This window comes from Colossoma macropomum, unplaced genomic scaffold, assembly GCF_904425465.1.
Source record: "Colossoma macropomum unplaced genomic scaffold, Colossoma_macropomum, whole genome shotgun sequence".
Taxonomy (NCBI): domain Eukaryota; kingdom Metazoa; phylum Chordata; class Actinopteri; order Characiformes; family Serrasalmidae; genus Colossoma; species Colossoma macropomum.
This window is the reverse complement of record NW_023494792.1, coordinates 60,931,330-60,949,943: the sequence shown is the minus strand read 5'-3', so window position 1 is coordinate 60,949,943 and position 18,614 is coordinate 60,931,330. Positions and strand designations below refer to the sequence as shown.

Genomic DNA, 18,614 nt, shown 5'->3' with positions numbered 1-18,614 from the left:
GATTATCGTAATTTGATAACGCAGAAAATTCTCACATTTGTGGGTTCCTTTGGTCTCTTGTTCTCCATCTTGCTGCTTTTTCTCTTTTTCTCATATCTCTCTGTTTGGAGTCTCTGAAAAACCTCCGTTTGGAGGGTCATGTAGCCCCAACACTTCACCCTCCCCCTCTATCTCAACACGAATCAGGACACCCTACCCCTAGACGTGAACACACAAAACGGAGGGCTAAGCACTTAGTGGTGGGGGCGAGGGGTGAAATGGGACTGGGCCTTACGGATGTTGCCAGGTAGCCTTGTCTGAAAGTTTGACGGGAGGCAGAACTTTCTCTGAATGGTCAGTTAAACTAGGACAAAGTTTTTGGTGTGTGTTTAAGTAAACTGTTAAGAGTCTGGCTCAGGTTTACTGCTTAACCTTGAATTTTTTCAGCCAGATATTTACCCAGAAAGTAAGAAGAAAAGTCTTTGCTAAAGCATTCAACCCTTTACAGAAGCACAACAGGCGAACGAATTTTACTATAATATTCAGGTAGACTTTAATAGTGGTTATGGAAGAAAACAGAACAGTGATATATTCCATCAGCGTACAGCCTCTTTTACACACAGACAGAATCTCCACACTTAGCCCAGAACTGAACATACCTTCAACAATTTTGCCAAAATTCATCACCATATTTCAAACAGTCCACCTGCATTTGATTGATTGATTTCTTGGAATTCCATTGCATTAATGTACATTACAATTAAGAACATTTCCTTCTCCTGTAAAACTATCATCCTGGAGATGCAAAGCTCATGAGAGCAATCATAAACTCTTAAAAAATATAGGTTTCTAAAGTTTTTGACTTGGGTGAGCAATTATTTGGAGAAACATTTAACTGGTATAGAACCGCTGCATTATGTGGAGGTTCTAAAGGTTTTACATAAGGGTTTCTTTAAAGATCCCCTCATTCAGAGGTTACTTAGGGAGCTAAGAGTGGTTCTCCTATGGCAGTGGCTCTTAAACTGGTCCTCAGGGACCCCAGATGGTCCTCAATTTGTCTCCAAGCCAACTCGCAATGCACAGGGATAGAGCAGGGACCCCGAGGACTGGTTTGAGAACCACTGTTCTATAGTATTGCACCTTTATTTTCAGTCAAGTCAAGTCAGGGTACTCGACTTTCTGGTGGACCTTTTTCATTTGTGGAAACTGGGTCTGTCTACGGCTGCTCATGGAGGGGCTGGAGGTTCGGGGGTCTAGTGGCTCGCCAGAGCCATCTTCCTCTTTAGAGACTCGGGCATCTCTGGTGGCGGAGGGCGGGGCAGGCGGAAGTACACCTTGACTGAATCGTAGATGAACCACTGCAGGGCGGTCAGCGTGCCGATCATGATGATACGAGCAAAGAGCCCCTTCCACACACCTGCAGCGAAAACACAGCAGCTGAATTACATAAACACACACTGTGAGTCCAAAAGTATCCAGACAGTCTTTCTAATGAGTGAATTCAGCTACTTTAAGCTGCACACACTGCCCATACAGGTGTTCACAGCTGGCGTAATTTCCCAGAAGAGCAAGAGAATGGGACGCACTGGAGCAGCTGACCTTTCTAAATATGATTTCAAACAACTAACTTAGTCACCCATTCACTTCTATACATTTTTTCCAAGTCATGCCATTGGGTCAGGGGTCGGCGGCTCTTTTACTGCCCTGTTGTGGCTCCATAGCTGAATTAGATCTGTAGGTAAAATAAAATAATCCTCCTTTACAGTAAAATAAAGCTCTGCTGATCGTTCAACACAGTTTAACAATAAATGGTCTTAAACTCTGGAGTTAATGTAGAACTGCTGATTCACCCTTTAACCCTGAAGATCAGCGCAGACTGCTGGTTACCATAGCAACACAGACAACAGTCTCGCCCAGCTAGTAGCAACAAAACGGCAAAGAGAGAGATTTAAGATGAACATCAATAATTTGGAGACGAATGGACTTATTAGCAGTAATAATCACTCCAGCTGGTTTCCTGATACGTTTAATCTGCTACGAGAAACTGACAAACACTGAAAAGTCAAGAAGCTGATGCCAGATTCTTGTTCCACCTTAAATGGTGGAGCAGTTACATTCTGGTCCATTTAAGGTGGAACGTGACAATTCAAACAAGAAGCTGGTGAATGAGAAGCGACTTCAGCCTCGTAAAAGTCAAATGTTAAGAGACATTTTAGAAAAAATTATTTCACTTTTGTGGAAAATTTCCTGCCGGAGATGGAAATAATCTTGCGCACGTACAGCTTTGAGCTTTTAAAAGCAAGATGTTCTGCTTCGTTCTTTTTGTTTTACTGCTTTTATTGTTTGCATTTGCAATTTTAATTTATTATAAGCACTTTGAGAAACTTTCCAACTGAAAAAGTGCTATAGAAATAAAGCTTATATTATTATTATTATTAGTATTATTAGTATTATTATTAACTTTAAAAAGTTAGTTCTTTAAGGGTTCTTAAAAAGTAAAGAAAATGATTCTATATAGAACCATGAACACTCAAAGAACCCTTGACACCATAGCAACAGAAGAACCTTTTGGGTGCTATGTAGAACCAGTTTCAAAAAGGTTCTATATAGAACTTTCTGCAGCACATTCTCCATCAGTCTGAAGAACCCTTTCATGATGCAAAGAACCTTTTAATTCCATTTGTTGGAGCATCACTCTAGTGCAGATACTCCTGCTTATCTCCAGGAATAAAAGTCTCTATAAATTAATTTATAAATAGAATATAACAATAGAGATAAATTTCTACTATTATTATTCACTTGACAAAAAAATATCCCACTTTAAGAGTGAGATGTTGATATATTAGGTATTACGAGACTAGGTGTGTAAATATTATTACAGTATTTTCTTTTTTATTTCTTTTCTACTGTTGCAAAGTTTGCTAGTAAACATCAGCTAAAACTGGAGCTTCTTACAGTGTCCATAGTGGTGGTACATTAATATACATGAGTTATTACAGTAAAAAGGGTTCTGTACAGTCCTCAGAAGGTTCTAAAGCAGACCCCTTATTTGGTGCTATATAGAACAATTTTTAAAAGGGTTCTTTAAAGAAAGGCTTCAGCAATAGAACGGGACACTCGGGAGCCGCAGCACATGAACTTAAGGTCACCAAATAGCTATAAATAGCAATGTGATCAGAGAGATTTGGTCACCACTTTTTGAATATGAGGTTTTCTGGGCATGTATTTCATTATAACTTCATTCTTGCTGCTACACAGCTTTCTCAGTTATTATGGAATCATCCTCAGCTCTGTTCACCATCAAAAAGGTCTTAAGCTTTGTACAAATGATCTGAAACTATGGAATAATAGCAGCATTACAGGATATTTTCATACATTTATCTGCAACAAAATTAGTGCTATACTATTTAAAATAGTGATTCCAAACTTTTGAATGGTGACTCCAATCTTGTGGACACTAGTCTATGCTCATTAGTGGTTGCTCAACAAAAGGAATGTGCGAATGTAAACATTTGAATTGTCCCTTTAGAAAAGCCACATGTGTAAAGTTCACTTTTTCGCAAAGGGTCCTAGTTCAGTGAAGGGCCTGCCGTTATTTCACAACATCTTGACGATTGTTGTGTCACCGCTTGAGAAAAAGAGAATTGGGGAATCTGCAGCAGAGAGGTCATCTGACCAAGACACAAGGAAGCCTAAATCTAGTGTAATTCAGTTACAAATGCCGTCCATTTGTAGCTATTTTGAACGTAACGAGTTACACACCAATCAGGCATAACATTCTGACCACCTCCTTGTTTCTACGCTCATTGTCCATTTTATCAGCTCCACTTACTATATAGGTGCACTTTGTAGTTCTACAGTTACAGACTGTAGTCCATCTGTTTCTCTGCATACTTTGTTAGCCCCCTTTTACCCTGTTCTTCAGTGGTCAGGACCCCCATGGACCCTCACAGAGCAGGTACTGTTTGGGTGGTGGATCATTCTCAGCACTGCAGTAACACTGACGTGGTGGTGGTGTGTTAGTGTGTGTTGCGCTGGTCTGAGTGGATCAGACACAGCAGTGCTGCTGGAGTTTTTAAACACCTCAGTGTCGCTGCTGGACTGAGAATAGTCCACCAACCAAAAACATCCAGCCAACAGCGTCCTGTGGGCAGCGTCCTGTGACCACTGATGAAGGACTAGAGGATGACCAACACAAACTGTGCAGCAGCAGATGAGCTATCGTCTCTGACTTTACATCAACAAGGTGGACTGACAAGGTAGGAGTGTCTAATAGAGTGGACAGTGAGTGGAGACAGTGTTTAAAAACTCCAGCAGCACTGCTGTGTCTGATCCACTCAGACCAGCGCAACACACACTAACACACCACCACCACGTCAGTGTTACTGCAGTCTGTAACTGTAGAACTACAAAGTGCACCTATATAGTAAGTGGAGCTGATAAAATGGACAATGAGCGTAGAAACAAGGAGGTGGTCAGAATGTTATGCCTGATTGGTGTATGTGGCTAATAGTTAATGCAGCTCAGTGATATTGGGGATGAAGTCACTCAGCTCCATTTGGGAATCTTTTTATTTATTTCTCATGTGACTCTATCTATCTCACATGTCTGAAATGTTGTGCAATTGCGAATGCAATATGCAAAAGTTTGGGCACCCCTATCATATTATGTTTTGTTCACTTTGTAAGGGAAAATGCAGCCCTAATGAGGATCAGTGCAAAGTAAAGGTGAAAAAACAAAACAGCAACCGATCATCACATTCAGCACGAAAAATAAGACTGAAGAAGTTCAGAAACACACAGAACCATCCGCTCTAAAGCCAGCAGTTGTGGGACAAGAGCAACCCCAGGTGGTCACTAAGGGAACTGCACACTCAGTGTATCACATCTAACCTGGTGTGGGTGTGTGTATGTGTGCATGGACAGATCACAGTCTGAAAATACCCCTGGGCTAAGTGTCTTTGGAAGCCCCCCCCTTTAGAAACAACTAAAGAAAAAAAAAAATACATCTACATCAAAAAATGTAATGTAAACTATTCGTGCAATAATCTTTCAAATCCTGCACAGTTATATTTCTTCATATTGTATCAACATTTCTGTACAATTCAATCACTGAGTTGTAAACAAAATCCTTCAGAGTGGTTATATGTGAAATGGTTCATTGAAGAGACTCTTTACAGTGGTGGTGATAGGAACCAGGGGTCGCGATATATACTATATGACCAGACGTATGTGGACACCTAACCAGAGTTGCCCCCAACACACTTTGCAGCTACAACAGCCTCCACTCTTCTGGGAAGCTTTCAACAAGATTTTGGAGAGAGTCTGTGGGAATTTGTGCACTGTTCATCCAGAAGAGCATTTATAAGGTCAGACACTGATGTTGGATGAGAGGGCCTGGCTCACAATCAATGTTCAATGGGGTTGAGGTCAAGGGCTCTGTCCAGGCCACTGGAGTTCCTCCACACCAAACTGGTCACTCCATGTCTTTATGGAGCTGCTTTGTGCTCAGGGGCTCAGTCATGCTGGAACAGGAAAGGCTCTTCCCCAAACTGCTGACACAAAGCTGGAAGCAGATAATTGTGTAAAATGTCTTTGTGCTGCAGCATCAACATCACCCTTCACTGGAACTGAGAGCCCAAACCCTGAAAAACAGCCCCGCCCATCATCCCTCCTCCACCAAACTCTACCGTTGGCTCTGCATTCCAGTAGGTAACGTTCTCCTGACATCCACCAAACCCAGATTCATCCATCAGACTGGCAGATAGTGAAGCTGATTCATCACTCCAGAGTTTCCACTGCTCCAGAGTCCAGTGGCAGCGTGCTTTACACCCCTCCAGCCGACACTTGGCATTGTGCATAGTGATCTTAGGCTTATATGCAGCTGCTCGGCCGTGAAAACCCGTTTCATGAAGCTCCTAATGCTCAGTTCTCGTGCTGATGTTGCTTCCAAAGGCAGATTGGAACTCTGTAGTGAGTGATGCAACAGAGGACAGCTGATTTTTTCCATACTTCAGCACTCGGCGGCTCCACTCAGTGAGTTTATGTGGTCTACTGCTTCGTGGTTGAGCTGTTGTTGCTCCTAGACGCTTCCATTTCACAATAATAGCACTTAATAGCAGTTGTCTGGGGCAGATCTAGCAGGACAGAAATTTCATGAACTGACTTGTGGCAGAGGTGGCATCCTATTACAGCACCATGTATAAAGCCTCTGAGCTCTTTAGTACGACCCTCTACCGCCAGTGTCTATTGAGACTGCAGGGCTGTGTGCTTGATTTTATCCACCTGTTAGCAATGGGTGTGGCTGAAACACCTGAACTCTATAATTAGGAGTGTTGGCCATACTTTTTATACATATAGTGTATATATAACAAAAATATATTATTTTATTCACTGTCCAAAAAGGTACCAGTGAACCTACACATGTCTTTTGAGTTTTGTAAGTAATGTTAATGATGGTAAAATAGTGGGTAATCTGGAAGCAAAAATGATTGCTGTAAAAAAATATATTTTAGGCCAAAGCCTTACCTCAAAACTATTGAAAAATAATGTTTTAAGCATTAGGAACCATATTCATAACAATTTTTTGTAATATTTTTCTGTGAGGTAACAGATGTCTGGTTCCTATCACCACCACTGTGAGCAATATTGATTCGTTAGGTTTCTTTAGAATGGCATGTTTCATATCAAACCACTCCAACTGACGTTGTTTACATCTTAAAGATTTAATTATGCACAAAATTTGAACGTTAATGTAATTCCCCTTTAAATATGGTTGTACTTCACTCACTGGCCACTTTATTAGAAACAACTATCTTGTACTTCACCCACTGGCCACTTTATTTGGTCTTTACACTTAGTCTTCAAATACAGTGAATTCATTCATCTAATTTTTGCATCTGCAGTAGACTGTCTCCAGTTTTTGAGCCGGGCCATGAGGTCTGAGGTCCCCTGGCCTGGTCACTAATCCATCACTGTGTATGTGCCCATGTGAAACTGAAAGACTCACCTCTGGGCCCCAGTCTCTTAAGCACCTGCACGGCCGAGCTGCCTTTCTCCTTGTTCAGCACAGACACCACCGAGTCAGCTGGGTGAGACACCACAGCACAGAATATTCCAGCTAGATGGGGAGAAAAGCGGAGTTCAGGTAAGTGTTCAGAATAGAACCTGTGGTTTAAAGGTGCAGCTCTCACTCCTCATAAAACTGTTCAACTTCCTTATTTATATGAAAGTTAAATGAGCTTAATAAGGAGCGAGAGCTGCGCTTTTTCGCCCATCTGTGATTCACGCCTTTCTTTATTTCTTTGCACCTCAAATCGAGCTGTTTGAGCCCAACTATCACTTTTCAAAATACAATAGCATGCACAAGTTTGGGTTCCCCTGGTCAAATTCCCTGTTTTGTTGATTTACTAAGTGTAAATAAGTGAACACGTCCTCTATAGAGAACACGGTTCTGCACATTTTAATGCACAATTAGGAATTGTTTATTTACTGAATTCAACCCCTTAAAATCTCAGGCTTATTACATACTAAGGTGCACCATGTAGTTACTACAGGGACGTAGATGCAAACCGGCTGAACTGTTCTTTATAGAAGTGTGTAAAAAACTTTGGGCCCACTAAACGTCATATTTAAGTGTGTCCTCTGTAGAGGACATCTTAACTTATTTTCATTTAGAAACTGAGGGTATTCAAATGTTTGCATGTGACTGTAACATGCTCCTTTAAGGGGTTAGCATACTGGAAAAACACAATAATACACACAAAAAGTGCCCTGAGCAAGAGTTATGGCACATTATACATTTATGTTTTATTTTTGTTTTTCCAATATGTTAAACTCAGCAAATAAACAGAATGTATGCACTAAATGAACAAAAATCGTCCAAATATTTTCAGAAAATTCATTCAAAATCATTTTTTTTATATAACCCTTTACCAGGCATTCCAAATGAAACTTTCTGCTGATAAACTTTGCTCTAAATGCTCCTCAGATGCTCTCAGAACATTTATTCATGTTTTCTGGCAGTGCCCTCCAGTGAAGCGTCTCTGCGAAACGACAGCTTCCTTTCCCGCTACTCTTCTAGAACTAGATCTGCCCTTAGATCCAGCCTTGTTTCTGTTCTGTGATATTTCAATACTTTCCTTGAAATCCAGTCAATAGAAAACAGTAAACAGTGGCTTCTCTGACAGCAGGAAAGAAAGCAAGAGTAAGATCTACAGTCTTGCTGTTTTATGGATGTCCTGGTTCTGGAGCGCCACTGCCAGACCAAACCTGGTAAAGGCTGATACTGTGGTCGTCTGGTCTGTGGCAACTGACTTTGTTAACCCTTGTGTGGTGTTGATGTGTGTGTTACTCAGTGGTCTGCTGGACCCACCACATTATTGGTCTTTAAATCAATACAGCCAAAATAATTTATGTAAAAATATCAGATGTTTGAAATATCACAGGTGGTCAGCGTAGGGTTCTCCTTTAGCAGCTGTAGCCAGTCAGCAGCCTGTCCAAGTTGTCCACCCTCACACACACACACTTTTACTCCCCGCGGGTTCACCCAACACCACATGTGTAATATAAATGTGTGGGGGGTGAACAGAGTGAAGACACTGAAAACGGGTTATTTTATATGTTCTTCACAGAAAATGAACAAAGGCCGAGAATCTGAGGCTGAAATAATAATAAATATCTAAATTTTTTCTTTTGGTAAATATTAAAAATGGGTCCGATAGTCCGCAACACAGGTTTTCAAGTTAATTAAAACATTTTCATTAATACAAAAATCAAAATTACGTAATGTGTAAGCAGCACATATTTCTGTACATTTAAATGCACAATTACTGTTTATTTGCTGAGCAAATAAACATAACTTGACTGAGGGTGTTCAAACTGTGGCATATGACTGTATATAACCATACTACAGAACCCTTGGGGAACCACTGTTAATAATAATAATGATAATAATAATTTAATATTTTTTAATTTTATAGCACTTTTCATGTCGATGGCAGATCAAAGTGCTTTACAGACAGGAGATAAAGCTTATCAGCAATACAAGAAATTATAAGTATGAATTTAGAATCATTTGAGAAAACGACTCAGATCAAATTAAAGGATAACTAGAGTTTGTAAAAGTTTTAATTCAATGCTGAGTTTGAGTTTTTAGATGCTCTGAGCTCGACTGTCGAATAAAAGGTGAACTGAGCTTCACAGTTTAGAAGCAGAATAACTGAAAGAGTCTCTCTGTTTTCTGTATTTTACTGAAGGTGTCTGTAGGTCAGTATCATAAACAGACAGACACTCTGTGATGTAAATGGTGCTTTAAGGTCATTTTGAGCCTTAAAAACTAGTAGCAGAGCTTTAAACTCTATCCTGGATGATACAGGCAGCCAGAGCAGCTCTTTTAAAACAGGACTGATCTGATCTCTCTGTGTTGTTTTTGTTAGGATGCTGCTGCGTTTTGTACGAGTTGTAAAGGATGTATTGTTTTCTAAGGGTGCAGTAGTAGCAACACACCATCATTCACAGATATAAATCACCTCACACAGGTAACATGTGGTATCACTGATATCCAGTGACGTCCCAGATCAACCTCTTAGTGGGTCACTCACCAATGTAGCCCGCTATGAAGGTGACCACGAGCTGTTCGGGTTTGGAGCAGGCGCTGCGAGGCTTCGGCACCACGTACTTGTAGAGCATCTCCACGGTGCGCTCGAAACAGGCGAACTTCATCATGGTGTAGGGGATCTGCCGCAGCCACAGCGGGTAAACACCTTTGTAGAAGCTGAGAGGACAAGAAGATGCATCTGTCAAAGGTACATATGTCCACCTGCTTTCTGGGCCTTCGAGATGCTCTATTACTTTTTTTTTTACATATTAAAACGACAGTGACCCTTTAAGTTGTGTTAACATTTTATGATACAAGGCTTGATAACATCTCACTCCATAACAGACATTAAAACTGAGAATGTTTTTTTCCTCCTATTTCCCAGTTAACAGGTTTTATTACATCAGAGACAATTTATTTGCAGGTCCACAATCTATGTAAACACTTTGGAGCCTATTTAATGTTATTTATATAACATATTTATGCTCACCAAATATTACTTTATGGGTCCAAATTGGTCTTAATGACTGGAACACAGTGCATTAATAAGCAAACAAACTCTCAAAATGTAAATAGGCATTAATATATAGATCAGGATTATGTAATACCCAAGTAGCACATTTTTAGTACTCAGTATTCACTTTTTCAAGTATTCAGACACTTTTGTTTTTGTTATTTAATATACTTCCAGTACATATATGCACTTCGGATTAGCCTTTATATATATGTGTGCCTGTACATTGTGTGTGAATTTCATGGTGAACGGATTAAAAAAAAGGCCTAAAATTGCTTGGAAAAACATTTGGTTCCATTGACTTACATTAAAAGTTACCACTTTGGAGATATGATGTTTTGTTCTGACAACAGCTATATATATATATATATATATATATATATATATATATATATATATATATATATATATATATATATATGTAAACAAAAAACATATATGCATAAGCATAACGTCACTGTCCAAAGAAAAGCATGTATCTCCATTTTTGTCAATTGTTATTTTTCTGCATCATTTGAACACAGCAGTTCTCCGTTATATTGTGTGAAAATTTCATGATGAATGGACCAACAGAAATGCTCTAAAATCACCTGGAATAAAAGCTCTTTGCATTAACTTACATTGAAAGGTAAGAAGGTTTTTGCCCTCTTCTGTAAAGTTACCTTTATTTTTACTACTATGGTTTGGACAGCGATGATAAACACAAATAAAGCATAAACATATGATGATGCTCCCACCTTCGTACTTCACTGTGGGCATTCTTGGGATCAAACGCTCAACACTTCTTTCTCCAAACATGAGCTGAATTATTGCCACAGAGTTCTGTTTTTATTTTGTCTGATTAGAGGATGTTGTTGCAGAAATGATCTGATTTCTCTGAAAAGTTTAGATTTAGAGCTTCTTTTTGGCAGCGTCTTTTGTAATGACACCAAGTTCAACTTGCACGAGAAGATTTTTATTTTATTTTTGCAGCATTAATATATAGAACGCTGATTTATTTTTCTTTTAACCTTCACATATATGTATATTTTGATATACTGTCTGAATACTTTTTACAGTCAATGTTGTTTTTTAAACATATTTGTTCATGCTTATAAGTTCATACTTTTTGTTCATATTTTACAAAAACAATGGCCTTTACTCATCTGAGTTGTATGCGGTCAAATGCGATCATAAAATGAGCGCACATACATTTTACCAACAGTTTTGTTTTCCATCAATTTCATCTTTGGCGAATCTGCCATGATTAAACTCAGGTCTGGTAGGAGTTCATCTGTCACACACTGCAATAATACAGTGTTTAAATGCTATTTTAGGAAAATAATCACATCATTCCACCATCTTTAAAAAAATCAGACATTCTGTTTATTTCTCACTTTACCTACAAGCTACAAACAGCTCACAAGCCACTGAATACTGTCGTTTTATTGGCTCCTTGCATGAATTAGGGTGTGCTTAATGTAAATGATATGAAAATGAGGTGCTGGTTGGCTGGTGCTTGATTTCACGCACTGAAACTGATTCATCATTTATTCTCAAATCTCAGTTTCATAAATCAGACACAAATAAGTTCATCCGTTGTTAAGGGCGCTCTTATTTTATTTTACACAACTTTGATGAATAAGGGCTAATATGTGTGTAAATCTGAAATAGGTATATGCACTGGAAGTATATTAAATAATAAAAAAGTGTCTGAATACTTGAAAAAAGTGAATACTGAGTGCTAAAAAAGTGCTACTTGGGCATTACATAATCTTGATCTATGTTTTAATGCCAATTACTTGACATTATGAGGGTTTGTTTGCTTATTAATGCGCTCTGTTCCCGCTATTAAGACCACTTTGGAGCCACAAAGTAATTTTTGACGAGCATAAATATGATATATCAATTACATTAAATAGGCTCCTAAGTATTTAATATAGACTGTGGACCAAGAAATAGATTTCCCCTGATGTGATATAACCTTATTTCCCCTCACTGTAAGTTCTGAAGCACACTTCACTGATTGAGCTGTTATATTCATCCTCACGACGCTCAGCCTCCAGTAACTGAACCGTACTCACGCCCACAGTCCCTCCTCGGCGTACATCTTTGGGGTGCACTCTCTCAGGGTGCTGGCGTATCCCGGCTGTGTCTGGATGCGCACTTTACACGCCTCCATGGGGGCCAGCGCGATGTCAGCGAAGAACTCTGCGCTGGCAGAGGCGGCCAAGTAAACAGACGTCCTCCACAGGTAGGCGTTCTCCTGTTTAAGAGAGATGACCGTGGTCAGACAGCACTGGAAAGACATGTTTGAAAGATTCCAGGGGCTTTAATACAGAAACTTCCTGCCTTTTTGTCTTAAGATCTGACAGGTCAAGACAAGATTATTCACAGATTTGTTTTATAGAAGCAAATCTGACCTTAATTTAGGAATCTTATCTTATGTTAGGAATTCCTAACTTACTGGTTCAAAGTCGACAATCAACTGTCATGTCTGTTACCTAGCAACCGACTATATGCGCACAGCTGAAACGTAAACACGTAATCAAAATAATCAGGTTAGTTAGTCAGACAGCTCCAGTTACTGATGTAAAAAAGGTCAAACAAAAGTGTGATAAACTGTAAGTAGTGAATACTGTGAGAGCGCCCCCTGCTGTTTATCAGAGCGTCGCCGCTCCCTCAGTTTCAGTCTCCATTTCCCAAACGCTTTAGCCGAGCGCGCTAACGTTACTCCTCCTAATAAACAGACACACGTTCAGCTCCGTCTCCTCATTATTCACCACCATCACTGTAATATTTCATCATCAACATTAACACACGAAGGTGATCAGAGGGGCGGTGGAGATCGAGTCTGCAGCGTCTGAGATCTTTAAAACGCAGAGTTAGAAAAGAAAATCGTCTCACAGTGAAAGCAGCGTTTTACAGTAGAAATAAATGGAGCTCATTATGCTGGTAGTGAACTACGCTGCTGACACAGCTGCCTAAAAACCATAGAAACGGACCTTAAACAGAAGTGAGGACCCTGTTGGGGTTCATCCTAAAGTTAGGACAGGATTTAGGAGGTTTAGTCTAGTTAGGATGTTTGTGTGATGCTGTTTTCTTATCTGGAGTTCATGATGAGATTATGAAGTTAGGAGCTGTTATTCTGTAATAGCTTCTGTCCCAAATTCACTTTCTACTGAAGTCGTCATGGAGACTATACAGGTAAGATAATACAGCCCCTAGTTCATGAAGCCCACCTCTCCCAGCATGTCGTTGTAAAGGGCCTTGAAGAGCTCGTAGAAGCCAAACTTGCAGAGGCCTTGCATGGAGTAGCCGATGAAGGTCGGGGCCCAGCCTCGGCCCAGGCCCCTGAAGCCGTCCTCCCTCAGAGTTACGGAGAAGCCGTTGAAGATGGACTTGTATTTGTCTGGGTTCACCTGAAAGACAGTGTACAGTCCTCAGTTATGACCTCCTTCCCCCTCTAAACGGCTTATGAACGACCATGAATTCACATTTGGGCGTAAGCTCAACTTCTCAGCATGCAGAAAAATGTAGACACAAACCTGGATGCGGCATTTGACCAGGTCAAGGGGCACGACTGCTGTATGTGTGAGTCCACAGCTCAGGATGCCTCCGAAGCCACAGAGGGCGTAGTATTTGTTGGAGCCGTACTCACAGCTCACGTCCGCCTCTACAAGGGAAGCAAGCAAAGCAAAGCTGTTGGATATGACGTTAGGAATACAGGATACCAGGAAAACAGTATAAAATTGCGAAGCGTTTCTGATTCATCACCAAAAGTTCCTATAATGAAACCCTTATATTAACCTCCTCTCTTCTCCCAAGGGTGGGTTTAGAAATCAGCTTTATTTCCCTTGAGAGCCTCTTAAAGAGGACTTCCTCTTATGTTTCACAATTTCTGCATAATTAAATGGTTAATTTATGTAAACAGAGTCGTTCAGAGTGATTTGGTGTGAAACGCTCTGTTCTAGAGAAACTTACAGAGTCAGAATTGTTCACAGTGGTGGTCCTGTGGGGGTCCCGGGGGCTGGACTCACAAAAGCTTTCTTAAGAAAGAACTTATGAAGGTTCTTAAGACAAACACACAGGAAGTCCATAAGATGTTCTTAAATGCAATTCTTGAAAAAAAAATCAAGAAGTTCTCAAATATTCTCTTAAGATGTTTTCTCATGTAAGCTACGTCGCATTTCATAAACGTCACATACCATAAACGACACAATACATTTTGAATTTGTATTATTTTTTTTCCATTATTTAGTTTAATCCGCTCAGAAAAGCAAAATGGAAGAAAAACATCAAACCAAGCGTTTAAAAAAAATTAGCAAATAAGATCCAGAGGTGACAGTAGAGGAAACAGCCAACAGGAAAAAATCCTCATTGGAAACTATGATAATTGTGGGGTGAAGGACGAGGATGAGGAGCAGTAGAGGCAGCGTCCGAGAGAAATTTAGATGCTGACCTCGTCGACTCTCACTGCCTAAGACAGGGTGAGTCTGTCGTAAGGTTAAGAAAACATTTAAGAACATAATATTTTCAAGAATATCACTTGTTATTAGAATCATTCCTAAGAAAAAAGCTCAGAAAACAAAATAGGAGAATTCATAAGAGTTTATTTAAAGAATAACAATTTCTCATAACTTTATATTTAAGAGTGAAGTTAAGAAAACACACATTTAAGAAGATTTTCTTTTTTAAGACACTTTTGTGAATCTGGACCAAGACGTCCACCTCTAAAAGCTGCCTCACAGAAAGTTATTAAGTTATTATAAAAACTGATGGAATTCTACAGAAGTCCGGAGAGGTCATGAGGTAGATATCACTTTCTGGATTGTTATCTTGAGATAACAAGTAAATGATCTTGTTATTTCAAGATAACAAAGTTGATATCTTGAAACAACGAGTTAGTCATCTTGTTATCTCAAGATAACAAAAGTTGTTATCATGAGATAGCAAGCTAATTATCTTGTGATCCCAGGATAACAAAGTTGTTTTCTTGAGATAACAAGTTAATTATCTTGTGATTTCAAGATAACAACTTTACAACTTTGGATAGTTATCTTGTAATCTCAAACTTTTTTATCTCGAGATCACAATATAATTACTTTATTATCTCAATAAAACAACTTTGTTATCCTGAGATCACAAGATAATTAACTGGTTACCTCATGATATCGATTCAGAAAGTTACATCTACCTCATGGCCTCTCCGGACTTCCGCAGAATTCCCATTTAAGGTGAAATCATTTCAGCAAAGCAACATAATCATGAAAAAAGCAAAATAAAAGAATTATAAATAAATAAAAATCATTTGCAGACAAAATGATCACAGATTTTGTTAAATGATGTAAAATAATATACAGTCATACGCGCTGAGTCTCTACAATCAACCATTTCACACCAAACCACTCTGAATTACTCTGTTTACATTTTATTGAATGAGATATGCAGAAATTTTGGAAAATGGGTGGAACTCCCCTTCAGCACATTTCTGCAGCAGTCATATTTAATTCACTGCTCAGTGTATTAATGTAGAATAGCTACCATTGTAAGAGGCTGCGGCGAGTTCGCGATGTGTGGCTCCTTTTAAGTGGGGAGCGCGTCTCCCTTCGTCTCGCTGGTGGAAGGAGATTAACGGGGAGTGGAAGGGATTCGCCCGGGCTAACTGCGTTAGCGTAGACGGGTACATGGTCAGGTCAGAGGCTTAGCTGCACAGGGATAAAAGAACAGAGAGGTGAGCGTAGAGCGGCCTAAAGCCATTCTTAGGTAAAAGTGCTGCTGTTGAATCAAATAAAAAACAAAAACAGTGAAAAAACAAAATAAAACAAAACAAAAAAGTGAAACGTTTTGTCTGTAAAGCTCTACTCTCCTCTCTTTCTGATCCCGTCGGTCTAAAATAAAAAACATCCAAAACTTGAAAGTAAGAAGAGTGTAAAACAGTAAAGCAGCCCAGCAGCTAAAAATACAGGAATAAATTAAAAAAGAAAAGAAAATAATAAATTAAGAACAGAGGAAAACACAGGAAATAATACACAGGACAATCACTGTGAAGCGCCCAAATGGAACTGATGAACAGACAGATTCCTTTCCTACAAACGCACTTAAAAGCACTTAACTCTTTTCCTACAAACGCACTTAAAAGCACTTATCTCTTTTTTACAAACACACTTCTCTTTTTTACAAACGCACTTATCTCTTTTTTACAAACGCACTTAAACGCACTTCTCTTTTCTTACAAACGCACTTATCTCTTTTTTTACAAACGCACTTAAACGCACTTATCTCTTTTCTTACAAACGCACTTATCTCTATTTTACAAACGCACTTAAACGCACTTATCTCTTTTCTTACAAACGCACTTATCTCTATTTTACAAACGCACTTCTCTATTTTACAAACGCACTTATCTCTATTTTTTACAAACGCGTTAATCTCTATTTTACAAACACACATCTCCCTTTTACAAATGCACTTAAACGCACTTATCTCTATTTTACAAACGCACTTCTCTTTTCTTACAAACGCACTTATCTCTATTTTACAAACGCACTTAAACGCACTTATCTCTTTTCTTACAAACGCACTTATCTCTATTTTACAGACGCACTTATCTCTTTTTTTACAAACGCACGTATCTTTTTTAGAAACACACTTATCTCTCTTTTACAAACGCACTTATCTCTATTTTACAAACGCATTATTCTCTTTTTTACAAACACACTTATCTCTCTTTTACAAACGCACATCTCTTTTTTTACAAACGCACTTATCTCTTTTACAAACACACTTATTTCTTTTTTACAAATGCACTTCTCATTTTAAAAACAATCCTAAGACTTTTTATATTCTGGATCTTTTTAAGTAGAATCTTAAGACTCTTCTTTTGCTTTTTTTTTGTTATTTTGTTTTGTTTATTTTTCCGTAAAGCATCTTGAGTTGACATTGTCATGAAAAGTGTTCTAAATAAATAAAATGTATTATTTTTATTTATTTATTTATTTTTTTACTTTATTGCCATTAACACACAGTGACTGACAATTAACATATAACAAATTCACCTTGAGATCAGGGCTTAACATACTTAACATACAGGGACAGAACATGAACACATTCTATACCTCCACACACATAACTGAGGTAAACAATAGCAGGTTTACATCTTCTTATAAAAACAGGTCATTTTAACTGTAGCTGGGCTGTTATGTGTTCCATCATATAAACATGCTTGACTTTTTGTAACCACTGAACACTCATCGGGGGATTAGCCTTCATCCAATTAATAGTAATTAATTTTCTTGCAACCATCAACAAAACATACAGTATGTAACACAGTTCAGGCAACACGTCCAACGAGAACAGTAACGGGTCCATTGATTTTCTCCAACTCCTCTTTAATATTCTTCCAGAATGTCTTTGACAATGACAATCCCAGAAGACTCTCCAGCATTGTATTATTATTATTATTACTATTATTATTATTATTACTTGAGTTTTATCATTTGAAATACTCAGAAAGGTATAAACCCATCAAAACTGTACTCAGTTAATTGCAACTGAGTGAACAGTGCAGGCTGCTCACCTCTAGAGGTCAAAAGAAAAATTATAAATTAAAAGTCCCTCAGTTCTGGACTTCTGCATGCTTTAACACACTCTTACCAGACGTTGTACATTCCTAATGTCTAGGATCACAATATAAAGAAACGAAGGTTCTCACCTGTTCAGTGGGGGGACTGAACGGCTCCAGCAGCCTCTGGCCAGTCTCAGACATCAGATGACCTCGCTCGCTAAATCACTTCGTCCTTCTCTGACGTCAGAGAGAGGAAGAGTGGCTTTACACCCAGGCGAAGATGAACGAGGGACGACTCTGAGGCTTTTGGCTGCGGAGAAATAAAACCTAACAATAAAAACACAATTTTAAGTTCGTGCACTCTGAGAAAACTTTAAATATTACATCTAAAATGTAGAAGCTCAGACGATCTGCGTTCACTGAGTGATAAGAAGGGGTGACATATGTCACAAGCTGCGTTTCAAGGGCTCAGACTTAGTTAGGCCGGGGCAGCAGGAGGCGTAAGGAGATTAGGTCACTCTTTATAGAGACGGACTATTCCTGTCCTGGTGACCAACCGGCAGTCCTGCGTGGTGGTGTGGCCTCCCTCCCTGCAGGAGATCACTGCCTGCAGCGTCCAGTCTCACTCCACACGCCTCTGTCTTCCACAGTCTGGAGAAAGAGGATAAGACAGTGGATTAAAGGGGAACTCCACCGATTTGCCAAAATTTCTGTATAATTAAATGGAGCAGAGTCACTCAGAGTGGTTTGGTGCGAAATGCTCCGTTCTAGAGTCAGAACTGTTCACAGTGGTGGTGATAGGAACCAGACGTCCACCTCTAAAAGCTCCCTCACAGAAAGTTATTATGGTTATGAATTCACTGCCTGATGACTGAGACACTGTTTTATGATAGATTTGAGAAGATTTTGGCACAAAACTGTTTAAAATCCATTCATGGTGGAGGGATACATGCAGGGTGTTGTGAGGCAAAATAGTCC

At 39.2% G+C, this 18,614-nt stretch overlaps 1 protein-coding gene across 1 annotated transcript; it reads right to left on the bottom strand.

Moving 5' to 3' along the window:
* Positions 1-531: 531 nt before the first annotated feature.
* Positions 532-18,385, bottom strand: slc25a3a (solute carrier family 25 member 3a). Its single transcript, XM_036575571.1, has 9 exons — positions 18,194-18,385; positions 17,784-17,963; positions 15,614-15,777; positions 13,618-13,745; positions 13,312-13,491; positions 12,154-12,335; positions 9,581-9,753; positions 6,988-7,098; positions 532-1,396 (listed from the first exon to the last, which is right to left on the bottom strand). The coding sequence occupies exons 3-9, from the start codon at positions 15,756-15,758 to the stop codon at positions 1,233-1,235; spliced, it is 1,083 nt and encodes a 360-aa protein (XP_036431464.1). The 5' UTR covers positions 15,759-15,777; positions 17,784-17,963; positions 18,194-18,385; the 3' UTR covers positions 532-1,232.
* Between the last annotated feature and the right edge of the window lie 229 nt (positions 18,386-18,614).